The sequence below is a fragment of the Peromyscus maniculatus genome, chromosome 16 (assembly GCF_049852395.1).
Source record: "Peromyscus maniculatus bairdii isolate BWxNUB_F1_BW_parent chromosome 16, HU_Pman_BW_mat_3.1, whole genome shotgun sequence".
Classification (NCBI taxonomy): Eukaryota; Metazoa; Chordata; class Mammalia; order Rodentia; family Cricetidae; genus Peromyscus; species Peromyscus maniculatus.
This window is the reverse complement of record NC_134867.1, coordinates 61017066-61037465: the sequence shown is the minus strand read 5'-3', so window position 1 is coordinate 61037465 and position 20400 is coordinate 61017066. Positions and strand designations below refer to the sequence as shown.

General features: G+C 43.0%; 1 protein-coding gene across 5 annotated transcripts in view; it reads left to right on the top strand.

The window, feature by feature from the left end:
• The window catches only part of Prkn (parkin RBR E3 ubiquitin protein ligase), a 1203648-nt gene that overhangs the window by 449508 nt on the left and 733740 nt on the right, over positions 1-20400 (top strand). For 3 of the 5 annotated variants that reach the window (XM_042262404.2, XM_076552883.1, XM_076552880.1), the window contains exon 4: positions 11508-11629. In XM_042262404.2, coding sequence (XP_042118338.1) covers positions 11508-11629 — 122 coding nt within the window. The remainder of the gene's footprint in view (positions 1-11507; positions 11630-20400) is intronic. The other 2 variants (XM_042262405.2, XM_076552881.1) reach the window with 1 other exon arrangement.

Here is a 20400-nt window from a genome sequence, read left to right as displayed (position 1 = left end):
TGTTTTGGTTTTGTTTTGGATAGGATTTCTCTGGTTAGCCTTGGCTGTCCTGGAACTCATTCTATAGACCAGGCTGGCCTCAAACTCAAAGAGATCTACCTACCTAGGACCATTATTTTTAGTAATGATAAATAATTCAAAATTTAAAATTAATAGAGATATATTTGCAGTAAGATACAGCATGTAAATATGTCTTTTACAAGAGACAGGTGATTGTTGCCAAGTTTAATCACATGAGTTCAAACCCTGGCATCAACATGGTAAACAAAGAAAAACAACCAAATCCCACAATTGTACACACACACACACACACACACACAGAGAGAGAGAGAGAGAGAGAGAGAGAGAGAGAGAGAGAGAGAGAGAGAGAGAGAGAGAGAGAGATGGCGCTTAGTGATAACATCCCCTATCAGGCACTCCTTTAAGCTAAGAGGCCTGGAGTCTTGGATGTTGTCACCCTTCAGCAGGAAAGCTCGGCTGCAGGGAAATGAAAGACTTTTAAAGAGTGGTGATGCAATAAGATTTCAGATGATAATTCTTTTTGCAATGTGGGTCTTGTGTTACTTGGCAGAAGAGTAGAGTAAATAAAGGGAGAAGAGCTCACCCAGGCCTTGGTAGCTACTGCAAAAGCCTATCCAGGACCAGGCTTCTGGGAAGGAGATGGAAGAATGGACCTGGGAGTCAGGGGCACAAGAGCCCAATAAAGGCTGCCACGGAGAGGAGGCATGCCTCATCCTGTAGCTTCTTGGCTGTCTGAGGTGGTCAGGATGCTGCTGACAAAGCACCCAGGATACCCAAGACTCATGCATTCAGACAATGCAGCTGAAAGAGAGCTTGGTACCTGAAAGCCAAAGCACTCTCTGTCTTTGCTTATTCCTACATTTGAGCTGTCCTGCCATGAATCATGGCCTGCTCGTTTCATCTATGGCTCTTTGAAGGCTTCCTAAAGCTTCCTCCAACAGGGATTTCCATTGGATGAACATACATTGTGATACCTGAGACCTGAAGCAATGTACGGAGGAGAGAAGATCACTGCCTAACAACTGGGCTGTGGACCTCACCTCTGGCCACCTATAAGGTCCTGGGTGTTTCCGAGTAGATGATGCTGTGTAGCTGGAGAGCTTCTCTCCAGCTCCCGCCAAGCCCCACCAGTCCCAGAGCCCACTTATAAAATAAACACACAGACTCTTGCATTATTTAAACTGCTTGGCCATTAGCTCAGGCCTACCATTGTCTAGCTCTTACTCTTATACTAAGCCTATTTCTGTTAATCTATATGTTGCCACGTGTTCCGTGGCTTTACCTGTTGCCTCTACATGATGCTCCTTGAACGGCAGCTGGTTTCTCCTCCCCTCTCATTCCTATCCTTTTCCTCTCTCCTCTCTGCTAGTCCCACCTATACTTCCTGTCTGGCTACTGGCCAATCAGTGTTTTATTTATACAAAGCGATATCCACAGCAATACTGGGTAGAATTTGGAATCATGGCCACTGGAAGCTTCATCAAGTCTGAAACTGAAAATTGTAGAACTTTCTATACGTCACCCAATGAGTGTCAGGCACAGTGAGAGCCCCGTCAACACTCACTGTTAATGTTCCTGGTGACAAATCTTCATTACCTGCCTCTGTGCCAAGGCTGCCATCCCCAAAGCAACAAGGTGCCTTAGGCAGATGGGTTTTAAATCAGTTTAGAAAGCTAGATGCTGAGGCCCTGCAGCTGGAGCTTAGTGTTAGAATGCTTGTCTGCCATGAATCAGGGTCTGCGTTGAATCTTCATTTTTCTGTTTTAATTTCCCTAAATTTCGTTTTCTTTTCTAAAGATGGTGGGAAGTATGCACTGGCCTCTAAGGTGCAGTGGGCTAAAAGCCAGGCACCACTTCTTCTCTAGGAAGAGGTAACAGTGGGGGGAAGGGCAGAATTGTAAGCAGTCTAGGCCAGGGCCTTCCTGAGCTCTCAGGGTGCAGAGTCCCAGTGAGCTGGCTGGATATCCCCCGTTTCTCGGTGATGTGATCCATCAGTGAGATCAGTATTTATTCACCTGGCTCCTGACCCTTCTGAGTTGAAGGAGGAAGCAGGGATGAGAAACACAACACTGGTAGTATAAACCCTGCCCACGAAACACTGAAAACCTTGGGGGAGAGCTGTTTGAAGCACACAAGCCCCTACAGAAGTGGGGTTCTTCCCTGTCCTACAGACGTTCAACCTGAGGAACCGTAGGGGCACAAGTGTTTAGATCAAGAAAGTGGGGACTCCTGAGCCAGCTGGAATGTACAGCCACATCTACCCTAGAACCCAAGAGGTCTTGGAGTCAGGACCCCATTCCTGGAGTCTAGGAGGAGCCTGTCACTGATTTTTGTTTGTTTTTTTCAAGACAGGGTTTTTTTGTTTGTTTGTTTGTTTGTTTTATTTCCTGCGTAGTTTTGGTGCCTGTCCTGGACCTTGCTCTATAGACCATAGAGATCCACCTGGCTCTGCCTTCAGAGTGCTGGGATTAAAGGTGTGCACTACCACTGCCCGGCCTTGCTGATTATTAGAAGCATGAATCATTAACAATATCATTGGCTTGACGAGAGAACAGATCACTTTCTGTTTTTCCCATCACCATGCATCACCATACTTATATAATTAATCACCATGTGACTAAAGAAAGCAATTCTCATGTTTTAACAGGTAGTAACATCTCAACCTACCAAAACTTTGGAAATCAATACTGGAAAAGATAAGCTTTATTAGCATTATATGCCTTGTCTTATCATTTGGTACAGAGGAAACATAACACTGAAAGCATCAGAAGCTAAAGAGATTGTTTAACTCTAGTAGTAAAGTAGGTTACATTATATTTAAAATATTGATGCAAAACTAAGTATCTTGTCTGCTGAAGATGAAATCAGATGAAGAATGTGGGAGTGTGAAAGCTCACACCGTGCTTGCTGGAGTCTCTCATAAGGCTGTTTTGATTGCTCATTTACTTAAGGGGTTTCTTTCTCTAATACTCAGAACATTTACAATAAATTTAAATCAGTTATTTTTGATGAATCCTAAGTATCAAGAAAACGATCACTTTTGTGAAAGTAAACCAAACAGTCTGTGACGGTGACTCCCTGCCTTGGATTGTCGTTGCTGGGTCAATAGCCAGTTCAGATCCTTAAGAACAAGGCTTAATTTTCCTCCCTGATATTTTCTGCCCCAAACACCACTGAGGAATGCAGTGCCAAAAATGGTAATGGAAATGTCCATGAAAGGTTTAGCTTTAATAGAAGGAAAATACTGGGGGAGGGGTGGCAGGTAAGCTGGAGCAGAGATGATTTTTCATGACTGCTGGCCCTAATGTGTTAAAGCCCAATTTTTAACAGTTGTGGAGTCATTCCCCACAGTAGTTACTAAAAACTGCCTCCTGAGTCGACGTTCGTATCATCCGGTCCAGGAGAAAGTGGGCTCTTTGTAACTGGGAAATGCATTCAAACCTGTGCTGCTGCCCCGGAGATATCACCACCCCAGGAGCTTTTGCTTGCTCAGTGATGGAGCTGTGGTGATTGTACCCAATTTCAAAGCATAATCACCAATTTGGCAAGCTGGCTATTAAAATGGTATTTTGAAACCTGCTTTGAGTCCTCTTCAGTGCCATTTTAATACTACAATGTGACAGTTATAATTTTGTAGGGACTTAGTGTTTTCAATGTGTCTGCCTGCTAGGATTGGCTTGTGTAATTATTTTCTGTTTCTACCCCTTTTAAAAGTACAACATACTCAGAACCTTCACATCATAAGGAAAAATGATTCCAGTAAGCTGTAAGTAAATTGAAGGGTTCGCACCATGAATTGTGTTCCACACCACTACTAAACTGTAAAGAGTTTGGTTAGGGAAACAATTATAAAATTAATTAGTGAAGAATAATTTCTAAATCTTAGAGTAGACTCAAAATATAAATATTATGTGAGAATTATAAAGTGATAGAAGGGCTTCTTTGGGTGTAGGATTGACTTGTTCTAATGTGCAGGGCAGTAGATAAGAATAGGCAACATGCAAGAACCTTTGTGCTCACCAGATGCAGTGCTGCACTTCACCTGTAGTGTTTCTTATCGATCCTTACCACAGCCTGTGGGCTGGTGCATCTCAGTTTGGGATGTAAGAAGATGGCTATAAATCAGTAGATTGACTCACAGTGGCAAAGTGTGGCTCAGGTTTAACTTAGCTGTTCAGACTCAGTTATCACCTCTGTAAGTCAAGATGGACACATCTGGGTCTGTAGATATGTCCTTTAAGTCTTGTGTACACTGTTTACTGAATTATAAACAACTTGGTCTAACCATGGGTCCCAGCAGACCTCTGTACTAGATGGCTTTGCTGGCGCTCACCCCTTGCCTGTTTCTAGGAAAAACCAGCATCTACAATGTTCTCTGCTTGGCTTTGTGCATTATTTGCATGAACATAATCCTCAAATTATGCTTCACTCTACAGTTTTATCTTGGCATGGGAGATCTCTTTATTACTTTCAAAATGAATAATGAAAAAATAAATTGGCAACAACAACCAAAAAGAAATCAAGCAAAGACATTACATTTAATCAGCAGTTTTTGCCTCACCAGATGAAATTATTGTGCAGATACATTAATTAAAAACCCAAGCAGAAAAACTTGAGAATTAAGTTATAACTTTTTTAAGGGTAGTCTCCTTAGAGATGGCTAAACCTATTTTAGGAGCATGTGTATTGGATGGCTGGTTATATAATTGGAAGTTGTTTATAATACAACATCACCTTGGTTACTCCACAGGAGTTAAGAACAGGGCTTGGGAAAAGCATGGAATGGTGTGGTTAGATTCAGTTGGCTTAAATGACTTAGTGGAGATGGATTGGAATGGACAGTCTTGATGTCCTACTGCCCTCCTTAGGAGAATCTCATCTAGCAGTGAATCTTCAGAGTCTGATTCTGGTGGGGCACGAGGAGACAGTTGAAGCTGGTCTTGAATTCCTGATCATTGTTGCCTCCACATAACCAGAGCTGAGATTTTGAGCATACACCCACACACCTGGCTCAGATTTTGACCTTTAACATTTCATTATACTAAATCCTCATAAAATTTTAATGATGATTATTTTCTTTTTTCTAACCAACTTAGTTCTGTGGCGCCATTAGTGTCAATAGTGTTGATTTCAAGAGTCACATTTTAATATTTTAAAGGATGTGTGGAATTAGTCTACGGAGTTAGTCTGGCAGAGAGACATACTAGGTATTTGCTTCACACAGCAGCATGTTTTGTGTTACTGCTTGCCTTTACACTGCCATACCTAAAACTTTCATAGCACTTGACGATACAGGAGAGTGTACTGACCCAACGGACATGTGTTTTTCACGAAGTTCAAGGTACTTCTCTTAGCTTTGGGACCATATAAAAAATGCAATAGTACATGTGGGGTGTCCCTAAGGAGAATGGCACAGATGTAGGACAACTGTGAAGGAGTGTGCACCTAGGGCCAGTGACATGTACAGAAAGTGCCACGAGTCTTTAGAGGACTAGAAAGAAGGATACAGTGGCATGACAGAGAGACAGTCATCTCATAGGACCGTGAGGTTAGAGGGCTGTAAGGATAGCGTCCTTTATCTTTTGACGAATGGCCTTGCAGAGAGTGTTATCTATGATCCTCTAGAGGGAGGGTCCTAGGAAAATGACGATGCTTCTGCTTTTGACCTGCCAAGATGAGCAATTTTCACTTGTGATTTACATGTGATACAAGTGGATGGATTCTACATCCTTTGGTGATTCCAGGCAAGGCGCTATGCAGAGGAGGGGATTCAGGAAGTCTCTACAGCATGGATTTAATGTGGAACCATATTAGGCAAATTCTATGAGCATTGTTCAGACTGGACTCTCAGATAGCTTAAGGTCAGTATAGGTAAGAAATACATTCTCTCTCCATGTTATATAAGAAATTTATGCTAGACTTCAGTGATAGTATTGATCTTGATCATGGTGCATAGTTTTAGTGCCTGCCTCATGAGATGAATTCTAAGAAACTGTGGTCAAGCCCTTGCTAAAGGACTTGCAACAGCAGGAATTCTGACAGATGGTGGGGCAGAAGATCCCTGACTCTGTACAGTTATCTGTACCCAGATCCCTGTCACAACTTAAGAATGTCTATCCATGGGTCCATGCCAAAAGAGATGTACAGGAGTTGTCAAGGACTTAATCTTCTCCCTATGTGATTGTAGGAGGTGGCAAACTAAGGAAGCTTGCAGAGTATGGCTGATAAATGGTGCTATTTGTGCATATGATATTGAAATCTTTCATACTTAAGAAACAACCGTAAGGCTACAGTCATAAATGGGCAAGAGAGAAGGGGTCAGAACTACCAAGTGCCAGGCCTGGTGATGTGGAAGAGGCTGGACAAAGGCTGTGAACAAAGGTGCTCCTGCTCCATGCTGGGACACCTAGGCTGGCTCTATGGCATGGGACAAGATAGTTGTTTGGAGAGGACAGTGCAGAGCTGCATACTTTTGTGTCCTTAGGTATTATTTTATGCAATCATCATATATTTATGGAAAACCAAGGACAGGATTTTCGCAAGAATTTTCATTCTAGTTGAATATTGAGGACGAGTGTCAGATCGCAAAGGTGGAGACTGTCAGTAAAAGGCAAGACTGTTGTTGAAGCACATGTCAAGACTGAGTTCATGGGAAACAGAAGTCAGAGCACAACATGAAGAACAGCCTTGCTGTGCCTCTAGCTCTCAGTAGCCAGGCTCTACCCGTCTCTGTCTTTCCTCCCGTGCCTCCAGTTCCAAGCTCTCCTTTCTCTTCCCAACCGTGTTTCATATTCACAGTTAAAATGAGTGGGTGGACTTCTTGATGTGATGGCACTCTCTTTCCTTGGTGTTGTCTGTCTATGCCCTGGTGAGGGAGTGAGATGAGGCTGGACACACCTGTGTTTTATTATCTTCTCTGTTGCCACCTGCAACCCACATAGGGCTTTGGAAATGAAGTTTCTTTTAAAGTGAACAAAACCAAGAAAAGTAGTCCCTAGCCAAGTTTCCAGTTCTCCATAGCCACGTGTGGCTCCTGGCCACCACGTATCATTTACACAAGGCAGATGTAGGAAGGCCACTGTGACAGCAAGGTTCCATTTAATGTTTTATACAATATTTAATATGTTTATGTGAGAGAAATGCCTGCTTTATTAAAACGATTCTTTAGGTTTAGCCCTAAATTTAAAATGACATAAAAAATGACTGCAAGGATTGTGCTGACTATAAATACCAAAGCAAATAATAAACTTTTGTTTTCTACTTTTGAAATTGTAATGATATCACTTCTCCCTTCCCTTCCCTTCCTTCCCTCTAAACTCTCCCATATATTCTTCCTTGCTCTCTTTCAAATTCAGTACATAATTTTTAAAATATGAGCTTTATAAGTTGTGAACATTATTAAGGTCTTCAGCATTTTTTTTTCAGACCAAGAAAAAATATAAATGTAATGAGAAAACTTGGTTAATGGTTGTGTTCCTGAGGCAAATGTAGACAAAGAAAATGATAGAATCATAGCACAAAGGAATGGTAGAAGCCAGTGGCCAAAGGATTCATCCTTTCAAAGGGCCCTTGGCTCACTGTGGCTTTTTATAGTGATGAAAAGAAAAACTCAATGAAAGCAGTGTGTTATGGTCGTGAAGCCATTGTGTAATGGGCTAACCTCCACTGTATATGATGAAATACTTGCGTCAACTCGTGGGTGGCTTGGCACGAAGGTGTTGAGGAGTATCGTCTGGTCAAAACGGTCTGTTTTCATCACCTTAGCTGTGGCTACTCACGGAAACCTGTCATTACTGCGTTCGTTTACTGCTGACATTCCTTATAAAAGAGAAGTCGTGAGTCGAAGGATTCAGCGGAGTTTTGAACTGCTCCTTCCAGCCACTTGTATGCACTTCTGCAGTAACTGCACCTGGCCTTGTGCATCATCCATCTAGAGGTATCTGCGTTTGCAGGCTGGAGGAGGTTAATTGGGAAGGGGCTCCATCCATGTGGCTCTAGGGAAGCCCTGTCTATGCTGGCAGAAGACTGTGTAGCTCAGCTGCCTTGGGGACCTGTGCTCTAGGACAGCTGAGAAGCTCATTGCTTCCCCAGCGTGAACTTGGTGGAGTTAGACTTTGGTTTGTCTGGCAGACCATATAAGGAGAGGATAGATATTACTTACAACTCTCTGGGAATGGAATTCTCAAAACAGGAAGCCAGAACAGAACCATCACCATCTATTCTGAGAATATTTTAGAATTCTTGATATAGACACAAGCAGTTTAGGTTACTGTAGGTTAACCCTTAGTTCTTTTTCCAAAACTTTTCTGAGAAAAAGAGCTTTCTGAGATGCATCCTAAAAAGAAGGCATCAACAGTCAGCTTAAGTTCAGAACATGCTGAGTTTCATCTGGCCTCACCATGGAGCCTTAGAAATCTGAGATGTCATGCCCAGGGGCGTGCACAATAACAACACCACCCCAACATTCTGTTTTAACAGCTTTCAAAGTTCTGCAGTGTTCTGTAAATCATAACAAGCATTAGCTTATCAGTCCATGGCTAGAGATACTAAAATAGACAAATTATTTTAAAACTTCTATGGTTTTTGTGTTTTAAAAGCCCTTGCCATCAGAATGCTGGAGGATTTAAAAGGATGGAAATGCTTACTGTATGCAACTTAGTTATGAAAGTTATATTCAGAAATATGTGAAGAATGTATATCTATCTACAGTACAGTTGCATGAAGGGTGCCTATCCAAATGACCACAATTGGTAAACTACAGTAAAGTTATATAATTTATATGCAGTTTAAAAGCTTCTGTAGGTCTAAGCTCATTATATGAGAAGAGGGACATGTTATAAACATGAGCTAATTCAATTGCATTGGATAATGAAGGGGAGACATAGGGATTAGGAGAGCAAAAGATCTTTCAAGTCCAAAAAGAAGTGGAAATGGGAGATGCCACTTCATGATTAGAGGTGCTGAGTTCCTGGTGGCACTTTTGAGGACTTTCACAGAATCCCCCTGCTGTTGTCTCTGGAGTGATGACTCTGTGTGGGAGTTTCAGCTGCAGGCTCTGCAGTCAAACCAGTGAGAACACTGCCCACAAAGTTGTGGGGCATCTGCTCTCATTCCCGCCCAGTAGACTCCAGGACACAGCAGGACACAAAGAAACCTGCCCACTGAAAAGTGTATCACACCGCCAAAAAGGCAGAAAAGCCACTCTGAAGGGGGCTCTCGTGATTCACCTGAAGCCTCAGCAGCTTGGCTGAATGGAGCCAACAGCTTGAAATGTGCTTCAGCCGGGACTGCCCTGACCTTGATCTCCCTTAGACTGGCTATTAATCGGCTGGCTCTGGGTAGCAAGGTGTAATGGATTGCATGTCATCCTGTGGACTTCCAGGGCACCAACATGGCATGCAGCATTTTGTGACTGGCTTCTCAAGGACTTGGTGAAGGTTGAAGCATGCAGAGGTGGAAGGGCGCCTGCCTTCCCCTGATGCATCATTAGCTGAAACAATATCACAGACACTGCTGTTGCTATAAGGGAAGAGAGGAGACTGCAGGCCCCAGAGTTCCTTTTAATACTGAGCACTTGAAAATCTCCTCTACTCACAGTGCCCTGACTAGAGCCCAGACTTTGCCTTTTCTTTTACCCATTCTCTATTTTTTTTGTTTAAGTTTCACAGAGGGTTATGAAAATTGTGGGACTCGATTTTTTTCCCATTGCTGATAAGTTTTAACAGTGGGGGAATTTGAAATCCTTCACAGGGTTATCACAGGTTAGAGCTATCATAGTTCCTGTGATCTTTTGATAGTCAGTCATTTGTTATGTTATAATTACTGTAACATTGACTCATAACTCTGTATTTTAATTATCATCTACATATATTTCATGTAATAATTATGTTTACTGATAACAATGCAATATTCATAATTTGGATATCTGGCCCAAAAAGGCACCAAACCTGCAGAGAGGTGTCAAAAGAGATATTTAGCATCAATACAAACATGTTTTTATAGTCTGTCTTCCCTTTCATACTGACAGCTATGTATTCATTGCTGTGGAGCAGCCATTATAAAATATACTGCAAATATATTAGAATGCTCTTTATTTTATCTTCTATTTTACAAAGTTTTGTCAGCTACAGAATTAGTAAGCAAATGGCAGGGGCTTCTTCTCTTCTCTTAGTACCTCTGTACTGTTTTCAGTCAACCATATGCATTTGAATGACCAAAACTATTCATTCAGGATCATAAGAAATACTTACTCTTTCTACATGTTCCTCACAATGACTAAAAATATAAACACATGTTTACATCACCGCAATTTTGTATCCCACCCCCAGCAATGGTGAGATAATGATCAAAACTTATCAATTAAGTAGGGAAACTTAGAAATTTAAAAAGCAGTCATTGTACCCTAAGAGCATCTAGTCAGTTCTTTTCAGAGACTGAAGCATCAGATCTCCACAAGGTTCCCTTCTTTTTTTTTTTTTTTTTTTTTTTTTTTTTTTTTTTTTTTTGAGACAGGGTTTCTTTGTGTAGCTTTGCACCTTTCCTGGAACTCACTTGGTAGACCAGGCTGGCCTCGAACTCACAGAGATCTGCCTGCCTCTGCCTCCTGAGTGCTGGGATTAAAGGCATGCGCCGCCGCCACCACCACCCGGCGGTTCCCTTCTTTTAAGGAATAGCACTTTGAGTATATTGAGAATTGAGAGAAATGATTTGATTACATCATTTTTGTTCACCTTTTACACTTGAAAACATTCTGTTTGAATGGCAGGTGTCCAACTAGAGAAACTGTTATCAAAACACAAAGCCTGCACATCTGCACAGGCTGCACATCTGCAGAACGGCACAGGCTGCACTTCTGCACAGCTGCACAGGCTGCAATCTTCAAGGCTGCACTTCTGCACAGGCTGCAGTTCTTCACAGCTGCACAGCTGCATAGGCTGCAGGATCCACTAAGCTCCATGAGGTTCAGGACTCTTATATGTTACTGGCTTTTGGCAAGTGTTCCCTGGAAACCCGGCAACTGTGGTCCAATCACTCATATCATGAGGGAAAGACTGACTTGGCTGTGCAGATATGATTCTAAGAGGAAAAGATCTTGAGTCCTCACTGCTGTGTACAGAAGCATGAAATAGAATTCAGGGCAGCGGCCTCTGCATTTCCCAGACTTGGAATTTCCTGTCCTCAGACTTCAACAGCAAAGAAGGCATTTAATTTCCCTGTGCTGCAAACACTCTGGCCCAGCTCTTGGTGGTGGGCTGTGTACTCTGATGAGTAGGTCACAGGGCTGTTGGCAAGAAGAGAGGTCTTCCACCCTTTTCAACATCAAACGAAGTTTTCGAAATTGCTCTCTCCTTCTTGAGATGTTCATTCTTCTAATTTCACATGTTCCTCCAGAGTTAGTTGTGTGGCTTGCTTCTATCAGGTTTTTAAAGAGGGTGTCTTGGCTCAGTTTGGACTAGCACTGATTGGCACTCTCTGCTTTCTCCCAGCAGTTAAATCCACCTACAACAGCTTTTATGTCTACTGCAAAAACCCCTGCCACAGAGTCCAGCCTGGAAAGCTCCGAGTTCAATGCGGCACCTGCAGACAAGCAACCCTCACCTTGGCCCAGGTAAGGAAGCAAAGGCAGTGTCCTGAGGCAACTGCTCTTGCCTGGATTAATAAATGTGTCCCTACAGAGCCACCTCTCCCTGTTTCTGATTGAGTATCACCACACTGAAAGCAAGATGCTCTTCTGGGAGGCTTTGATTGTTTATGGCATTCAAATTTCATGTCAAATATAGCCTTTCCTCTGGGTTTCTTTCTGCTCTGTAAGTTCAGGTGCATGGTCATGTCTCCCTGGTACACACACACACACACACACACACACACACACACACACACTTCCTACATCTTTTTTTTTTTTTCAGCTAAGACCTGCAGAAAAGCTGGGTAGAGCCTATTTATAGAAGTAATAGACTCAGAGGGCGATGGTGGTATTTTATGAAAGAGATTCTGAAGGAACGTTTTTGAGTACTGGAAATGTGCCACATTTGGACTTGTGTGGTGGGAGCTTGGCTACACATGTCAGAACACACTAAAGGTTTCATCTAGGAACAGTGCACTGAGATTGTTCAATTAAGCGACAACTTACCACTTATAAGAAGAAGAGTAAGAAGGACAGTTGTGGAGCCTCGGTGTCTGCACTGAAGCAGTGGGTACCGAATCAAGCACTACCACAGCCTTCTGCTTGCCTCCCTGCAGCCTGCTCTGGAGTCGTTCTCATGTTCTTAAGTCACTGGGGAAGAAAATTAAAAAGTTGAGTAGCACTGTGTGACCCAGGCCACTCTCTGACACTTAAATTCCAATGTTCATCAATGACGTTTGGAGAAACCCAGACCACCTCCTCTGTGCCTCTAGTCAATAGCTGCATGCATAGATCCAGGCAGGGCAGCTTCTAGAGCATGAAGTATTTGTTGGGAGAAAAGGCTCCCAACCTTTGATATAAAATACAAGAGCAGCTGCTGAAAGGGTTCCTGGTGAAACCTCAGTGGCAGACTATGGGAGGTGGAGGAACCCTTGAGTGCGTGAAGTCCTGAGTGAATGTGTGCTGTTGACATTAGCTGGCCATGTCAAGGACCCCAATGCCTCAGACCCATTAGAAAATGACAAAGGCTTCCTGCTCATGTGTTGAGGATCAGAGGGATAGTAAAATCTCTCTTTGGTCCCTGTATATATGTTCATAGTGTATACAGAAAATGTCTACAGTTGCTTCCCCCTCACACACCAGATATTCACAGCCTGAAGACTGCTCCCCTACAGATACTGCTCCTACAGAGATCAGCTAGACCTATTTCCTTGGTCAGCTGCACACTATAACCCTGCCTCCTCATTTGTCTGTATTAATTGACTCCATGTTTAGCTGTATGCAGTGACTCCACCCCTCTGTTCAGTGTCTGTAATAAGCACACTGAGCTGCCAGGCTCCTGCAGCTTCTCCATCAGAGATCTCAGTCCATCCCATCTCAGCTTGTCAGCGCATCTGTGTCCCCCTGTGCTTGTCTTTTCTTCACCCCCTCACTCCCCCAATCTGGTCTGTCCCGAGAGCTGTGCTGACAGACTGTGGCAGCAGACTGGGGTATTGATGTGGCCCTGGGCAGTGGGAGGCCTTTGGGATGTCTGATCATCACAGCTCTGAGAGCACAGATACAAAAGCACAAAGTCCAAGAGAGTTGGGTGCTTAGCTGTGGATAAGTACCCCAGGTACCAGATAGAGACCCCAGTGATGGGGGCCAATCAGAGTTCAGTATGCAGGTGATGGGGAGCCAGGGAAAGTCCTGATGAATGAGAACGCAGGGGATTTAAGACCTCAAAAACATACCAAATAAAGGAGAAACCGTGGGTCCGTTTCCTCGAACCAATGATTCAGTACTTACCTGGGATACAGTATTTTTCACTAGATAATGAAATCCACCAGGAAGCCACATCATTTCGTCTGAGGCATTTGCAGTAGGCTCTTCTCTAGCGGTCTCACTAGCAGGACTCCTGCCTCGGGAGGCTGCATGAGCCCAGGGAGGCTGCATGAGCCCAGTGGAATTGCTCCTTTTACCCACGTCCCTCTTCTGCTTTTCTTAAATCAACACACTGCCTCTTCTTCTGTACTCAACCTGATGGCTCCTGGGTGAAGATGCCCTTGTGTCTTAATGCAAAGCTGTAGTAATCTAACTCTCCATGCATTGCGTCATTTATTTCATAGCAGCACTCTGAGTTAAGTGGTATTAGTAATCCCACTTTTGATTTGAGAAAATTGAGTCTTAAAAGGATCCAGAAATTTACCCATGAAAACTAGAGCCTGGGAACTGGGAGTCTGAACCTAGACTGTTTTCTCTACTCTAAGCTCTAGGATAGCTTGGTCTTTTGTTGTTGTTGTTGTTTGTCATACAGATGTATATACACCTAAGAATCACAGACACAAAACGCAAAAATCAGGCAGGTGATAAAATGTGAAGTTAGATCTGGGATAGTAAAGGAGGGAAGGATCCTGGGGCATGGAGAGGCCCAGACTGTAGAACTGGCTAATAGTTGGCAAGCTATGGGATAAGACCCATTGTGGCTAAATGTTCTGTTTTTAATCAAGAGAATCACAAGTATGTAATTTTATGTGAAATTTGTCATTTGAAAATGTGCTCTACGCCGGGCGGTGGTGGCGCACGCCTTTAATCCCAGCACTCGGGAGGCAGAGCCAGGTGGATCTCTGTGAGTTCGAGGCCAGCCTGGGCTACCAAGTGAGCTCCAGGAAAGGCGCAAAGCTACACAGAGAAACCCTGTCTCGAAAAACCAAAAAAAAAAAAAAAAAAAAAAAAAAAAAAAAAAAAAAAAAAAGAAAATGTGCTCTATGGAGGACAAATAGAGAACAAAAATAAAACCTGAACATAAAAATATAACAAAACGCTGCAGCTTCTGTCTCCATGTATCCAAGCAAAGCAGAGCATGGTAGGCACTCATGGTGAGTTAGCACTAGATGCTGACTGGAGCCTGAATGAGATAATCGCCCAGTAAGAGGCAGAGAGGCAGTGCAGTGTCTCATTGAAAAACAGCTGTGGAGCCAGGGTACCTCTGGAGTACAGCCAGTTTTCTGTGTCCTGCCCTTGTCAACTTGGGGACAGTCAATCTTGGACATGACGGTATGTGTCTTTGGTTGATAGGGAGATGATGTCGATAAAAAGAATGCTTAAAACAGTATTCAGGACACATTTAAAAGTGTCAACCTCTTTATCACCATTATTCTATTGTTATTCACATACATACTCATCTACATGTGTGTATGTTTATTTGCGGGTTGATATGAAAATCTAGGCTTCGACGGATTCCTTTCAGAGAATATCAGCTCTCTCTACCTTTTGTTCAGAGGTGGCTAGGATTCCACCTTTGAGCAGTTTCTCCTTCCTCTAAGATGAAGTCCCAGTATTCTTGCTTTCCAGGACCAATCCTGGATGCCATGGTGTGTTAGTCCAGAGTCCCACTCTGCTCCATCTCACATGCCGTCACCAGGACTCCTTGAGATCTCCTCCATTCTCATCTCTGCCTTAATTCTCCTTCTGCTGCTCACTATTCCATCTGTGTGCTTATGTGGTCAGGTAGCTGGTCACTTTGATCCTTACTTACCCTCATCAGCTCACTCTGTCTTACCTGCACAGTGCAAAGCAGATAATGTTGAATGTCGAATCTGTTTCTGAGCTTTTCATACATTGACTTCCTAGAGCCATACCCTTTTGAAAATCTGTCTGGCATTTTAGAATTTTATTACCTTATTATGATGTGTTTGCAACAATTTGCTGGTTTCCTTCCTTGGGTTTCTGTATCTGTCCTTTTCTCTGGTTTTTATGACACATTTACAAAGTGGTAGGTCTCTAACAAAGAGACCCCAATGTCACATTGTGATCAAGTCCTGGATCTGGGAGACAAAGGTCTTCTCTGCTTTGCCCACAGCCCTGGCCTTTCCTAGGATAGATTGCTTACTGTCAAATCCAGCAATCAGTGGTCTGTTACTTAACTGCTTTCCACATACCAAAATATCTCTGAAAACACTCATGGAAAACGTTCTTAAGGATTTAGGGGAAATGGAAGCAGGATACTTAAAGATGGTTCTTCTTCACCCATATTTCAGATGTAGTGTAACTGGTCCATAGCAGAGGAGATCCATGCTTCGGTTTCGTCATTGAAAAGACAGTTCACACGGGAAAGCTACACATTCGGTGGTGGATAGTGAAACTGCTGCTTAGCCTGCCACCCTCAGTGTGGCACTGATGGAACAGGTGCTGGAGTTTGCCAAGAGGGTTAGTTCTACATAAATAATAGTCACCTTTTAGGTTTCATTTTCCAATTCTTTATAAAATCCAACAGCTTAAACTATGTTCTCTGTTTATGAAAATATGAGAATATAGGATCATAAGTAGGTGACTCATTTTCAATCAGTGTGTGGTTCATTTAAGAATATCTGCAAAGATATTTTTTTTTTTTTTTTTTTTTGGTTTTTCGAGACAGGGTTTCTCTGTGTAGCTTTGCGCCTCTCCTGGATCTCGCTTTGGAGACCAGGCTGGCCTCGAACTCACAGAGATCCACCTGGCTCTGCCTCCCGAGTGCTGGGATTAAAGGCGTGCGCCACCACCGCCCAGCCTGCAAAGATATTCTTAAAGGAGAAAAAGTAGAATCATCTTAGCTAACTGAGTTACTTTTGAACATGCACTTTCATTTCTCTTGTCTAAAGAACTCTGTCTGCAAACAGCCGTGGCCTGTAGCATGTCTCCGTGGTCACCTCTATGTGTTTTGTTGTTATTAGATATTCATTAATGATGCCAGTATCCACTCAACTCTACTAATACTGGGCGTGTAGCAGCAATGAGCCATTCACACATGATCCTTTGGTTTAAGCCAGACTTCACCTTTAATATGCTGCCCTAATAAACTGGCAAGGATGATGAACATTAGCCATCTCTGTCCTAAGGGAAATTGGAGTCTGAGCTTTTGACATGACCTTGCAAGTGAGTTGAGAATCAACTCACATACCAGGTCCTCTACCATTTCCAAATCAAAATATCCTTTTCATTTCACGGTGACCTTGACCAGGTTTTCAACTAGATGGAGATACTCTTTAGAAATGTGAGTCCTCACTGGAAAATAGTGAACACAGCTGATTGAAAAAAACATGGCAGGCATTCAATTTTTCAACTACTTCTTCAAAGATTACCCACTTGGGGCCATGCAGGAATGAGAAAGGGGTGAGCACAGCAGGGGTCGCTCTATGCATTTCTAGTGTTTCTGGTTGTATTTTTGAGCAGTTAAATGGGTAATTTAAACTCATGTCACTGTTTCAAAGATTTCCCTAGGACCTGCTCATGTCAACCAAAGTAGTCTCAGAGACCTCGAACCCTTTGGTTGGACTAGGGGCTTTAGTCAGAGTAGCTGCTGATAGGGAGGGCTCTTTTGTTCTGAGGGATCCTCTGGCTCCCTGCAGGCTGTGTGTCTCTAATCCTGATGGGACCTCTTTCCATTGTGAGTGAAGTATCAGATCCACTCCCTTCGTCACTCTCAGCACTGCCCACATTCTAGGGGGCATCAGTTTCCTCAAGGAAAAGACTAAATTATTCTATGATGGGGAGAAACTGACTCATCTAATTGGACATAAGCTTCAACTATACAAAAGGTATTCATGGAGTCTTTGTCTCCAGTAACACCTGGAGGAGAGAGCAGTGGCAGCCATGAGTCAACAGAACATGCACACATGCACATGTTGCCTTGGAATGTTTGCCTGATAGCAAAGCCCACTACCACCTTAGTTTCTGATTAAAGCTGCACATGGAAACCTCTCCAGTGCTCACTCTGGGCTGCCGGCATTATCCACCACTAGCATCTCTTTGTTTGCACTCAGTTTGTTAGTCTTAAAATTAATCAGAAGCCAGGAGACTACTGAAGCCAAGAAGTTTGGATGATATTTCCCCTACAATCACTATAATTACTTTATCTCAAAAAGAACTTTATCTCTGCCACCCTAATGAGATAGTCTGCCTCGGAATAGCATTAAAGCTAAAAGGTTTCTGATGAGAAATGGTGCAATAAATAGAATAAGATGTAAAGTGCCTGGCATGATGGATTTTGTTTAAAATTGGTTTATAGATTAGGCAAAATTTATGTGAGGAAATTTATTAAGAAATATAGTTAAAATGTGTAATCATTCTTAAACTTAATATTTGCTACAGATTAATTGTTGGTCAGGAGTCTGCTTGCCTGGGAAGCTATGCACATCTTTGTAATGAATTACAGTCTTGGGCTATATCTAAGCTTACTTCCTTTCTAGTTTCAACATCAGATGCAATCCACACCCCACCCCTTTGTGTCTTGTCCTGCTGGCTGTCAAGCGTTTCAGAGATTCTAGAGTGCAACACCAACTCTCCACATGCTACTGCACACGCCCTGAAGTCTTTCTGGGGCATGTTTTGTACACCGTGGAGGCAACTGTGCTTGCATTCCATCTTGCTCAGTGTTTGCCAGGAGGCCTACATAGAAGATTCATCTCCTGGCAGCTGCAGCATCCAAGCCACTGAACACACACAGGTCAAGTGTCTGCAGAGAAGAAGTGGGGCCAGTCCTGCACTCCACCTTTCATCCCACACTTTTCCCGCCTGAGCTTTCTCATGCCTCAGAACGCCTCTGCCCTCTGGCTTCTGGGGCCCAACCTCTTCAGTTGTGCTCTCCATGGTGCTGATCAGTTCGATATGATGGTATCTTGAGGGAAAAGACAAAGAGCAAACAGTACATAGTGACCTAGGAAATCAGAAGAGCTCAGAGCACGTAGCTCATGCATGTATTGTATTAATAAAAAAAAAACTAGTAGTGTGTAAATATATTATTGTATTAGGTAAAGTGGCCTTTTGGAAAGTTAGATTTCAGTGGCTCACAGCACCCTAAGAAGAGCCAGCTCCTACAAACGGTCACAGGGCATGACTGGTTGAGGTGCTAGACAACTTGAGTTTTCAGGACAGCTTGGGCTTTTTTGAATGAGTCTTGGTGGGCTCTCCAGGCTCTGGCTGTGACTCTGGTGGGAGAGACTGCAGTGAGAGCAACATGGAGGGACAGAGGGCAAAGGTCAGGGGCGAGGGTAGCATAGGCAAGCAGGAACTTCACCCAGTTCCGTGTAACAAGATGGCCAAGCCGGAGCCAGTACACACGTCCAGGAGGCAAAGAGCCCAGTGCTCTGGCTCCAGGGTCCCAACTGTTGGACACCAGAGGCTCACTTGCAATTGAAACCAGACACACTATGAATAGATTGCAGTATAAACAACATATTAGTAATACCCAAAATGGAATGGGACATAACTAAGCTAATTGCTTTCATCTAAAAAATTCTCTGGAATGCAAGTTGAGTTCAATGCCCTCTATCTCGTCCAGAGATAGTAGTTCTAGGACAGTACTGCCCTCTTAGCTGGGACATTTGCATGGTGATCATGACTCCCAGAGAGGAGAAGGCCAGCAGTTGGCCTTAGAGGAAGATAAGTAGGTGAGTCAGACCAAAAAATGGCTAGATTGACTGATAGAGGTGGAGGTGTGTGTGTGTGTGTGTGTGTGTGTGTGTGTGTGTGTGTGTGTGTGATTGTTGGAGATGGTTTAAACATAACCTGGGACCCCCCACCTAGCGTGTGATGCTGACACCCTTGGGTAGGAGGAATCAGCCCCACCCTTGGAGCCACAGTGATACCTGGAGTATAAGAGATGAAAGGGTGTTTCTGGAGAACCTGGGTTACTGTGAGCCAAAGGAACCCCTCCCCAGAAAAACAAAAGAAAAACTGAGTGAGGGAGGCCCTGCATACTGAAAAGGAAGTGTTTGTCTGTCTGTTGTCACTTCATCAGTCAGAACATTTAACAGCATTTATAAGAGAGGAAATGTAAAATATGCAGCTGCCCATTTTAATCAGTGGCATGTTATTTATAAATAAAAACAAATTTAAGAAATGAGTGAAATGTTTCCAGCCGAGCTGGGGCAGTTGTTATCAGTTGCCCTTTTCCCTCTGCTGTCTAAATCCTTACTCAGGCAGCTGCGTGCCCATATTTCACAACTGAACATTTCTTGCGCCTTACTGTTATTTGAATTGATTTCAATTAATCCAACCCTGCAGAAATGATGTCAAGGTTTCTAATTCATTAACTGTTTAATAAGACTAATTGTTTTCCTTTGGACTCCAGTGGCAGTTGCCATTCAGTGTTTTTATGTGAGACCTCTCAGAAATCAGAACTGGTGGCTCCTCCTGGTTTTTGTGAGTTTACTTTTGCAACTCTAAGAGAAGGAACGAGTGAAAGAACACCACCAGTGCAGAAACAAATACCCCAGTACAGCGTTATAATCTGCCCCCACACGAAGACTCAAGCGCTTCTGTAGATGCCAGCACAGAACCTCCAGGCAGTCACTCACAGTTCCTGCTTTGATACCCAACTGTGCTCCCGACACATATTCCTAGATAATTCTCTAAACTGTAAGCATGAAATTTAAACAATTAATTCTGAAAAATATGAATACATTTTTCATATATATAGGAGTTAAAGTCACTATTTCATTACTTCTCAAATATATGGTCTTATATATTACGAACAATTAGTTCCTGCCTATGACTTACTGTCCACCATAAACCAGAACCTGAACTCAGCATTTTACCTATGTATATCTGTAACTGCTATATTTGAGTAGTTCTTTTTCTCCTCTGCATTTACTATCTGCCAATGCCTAATGCCTATGCTATTTGCTTTTGAGTTAGAAAATAATAAACCTTATATATAATCTGTCACTTAGCAGTGACATGTAGTTATTATTTAATTGGAAATTAGTTGAGTTACTTAGAATTTTATTTCTCATACA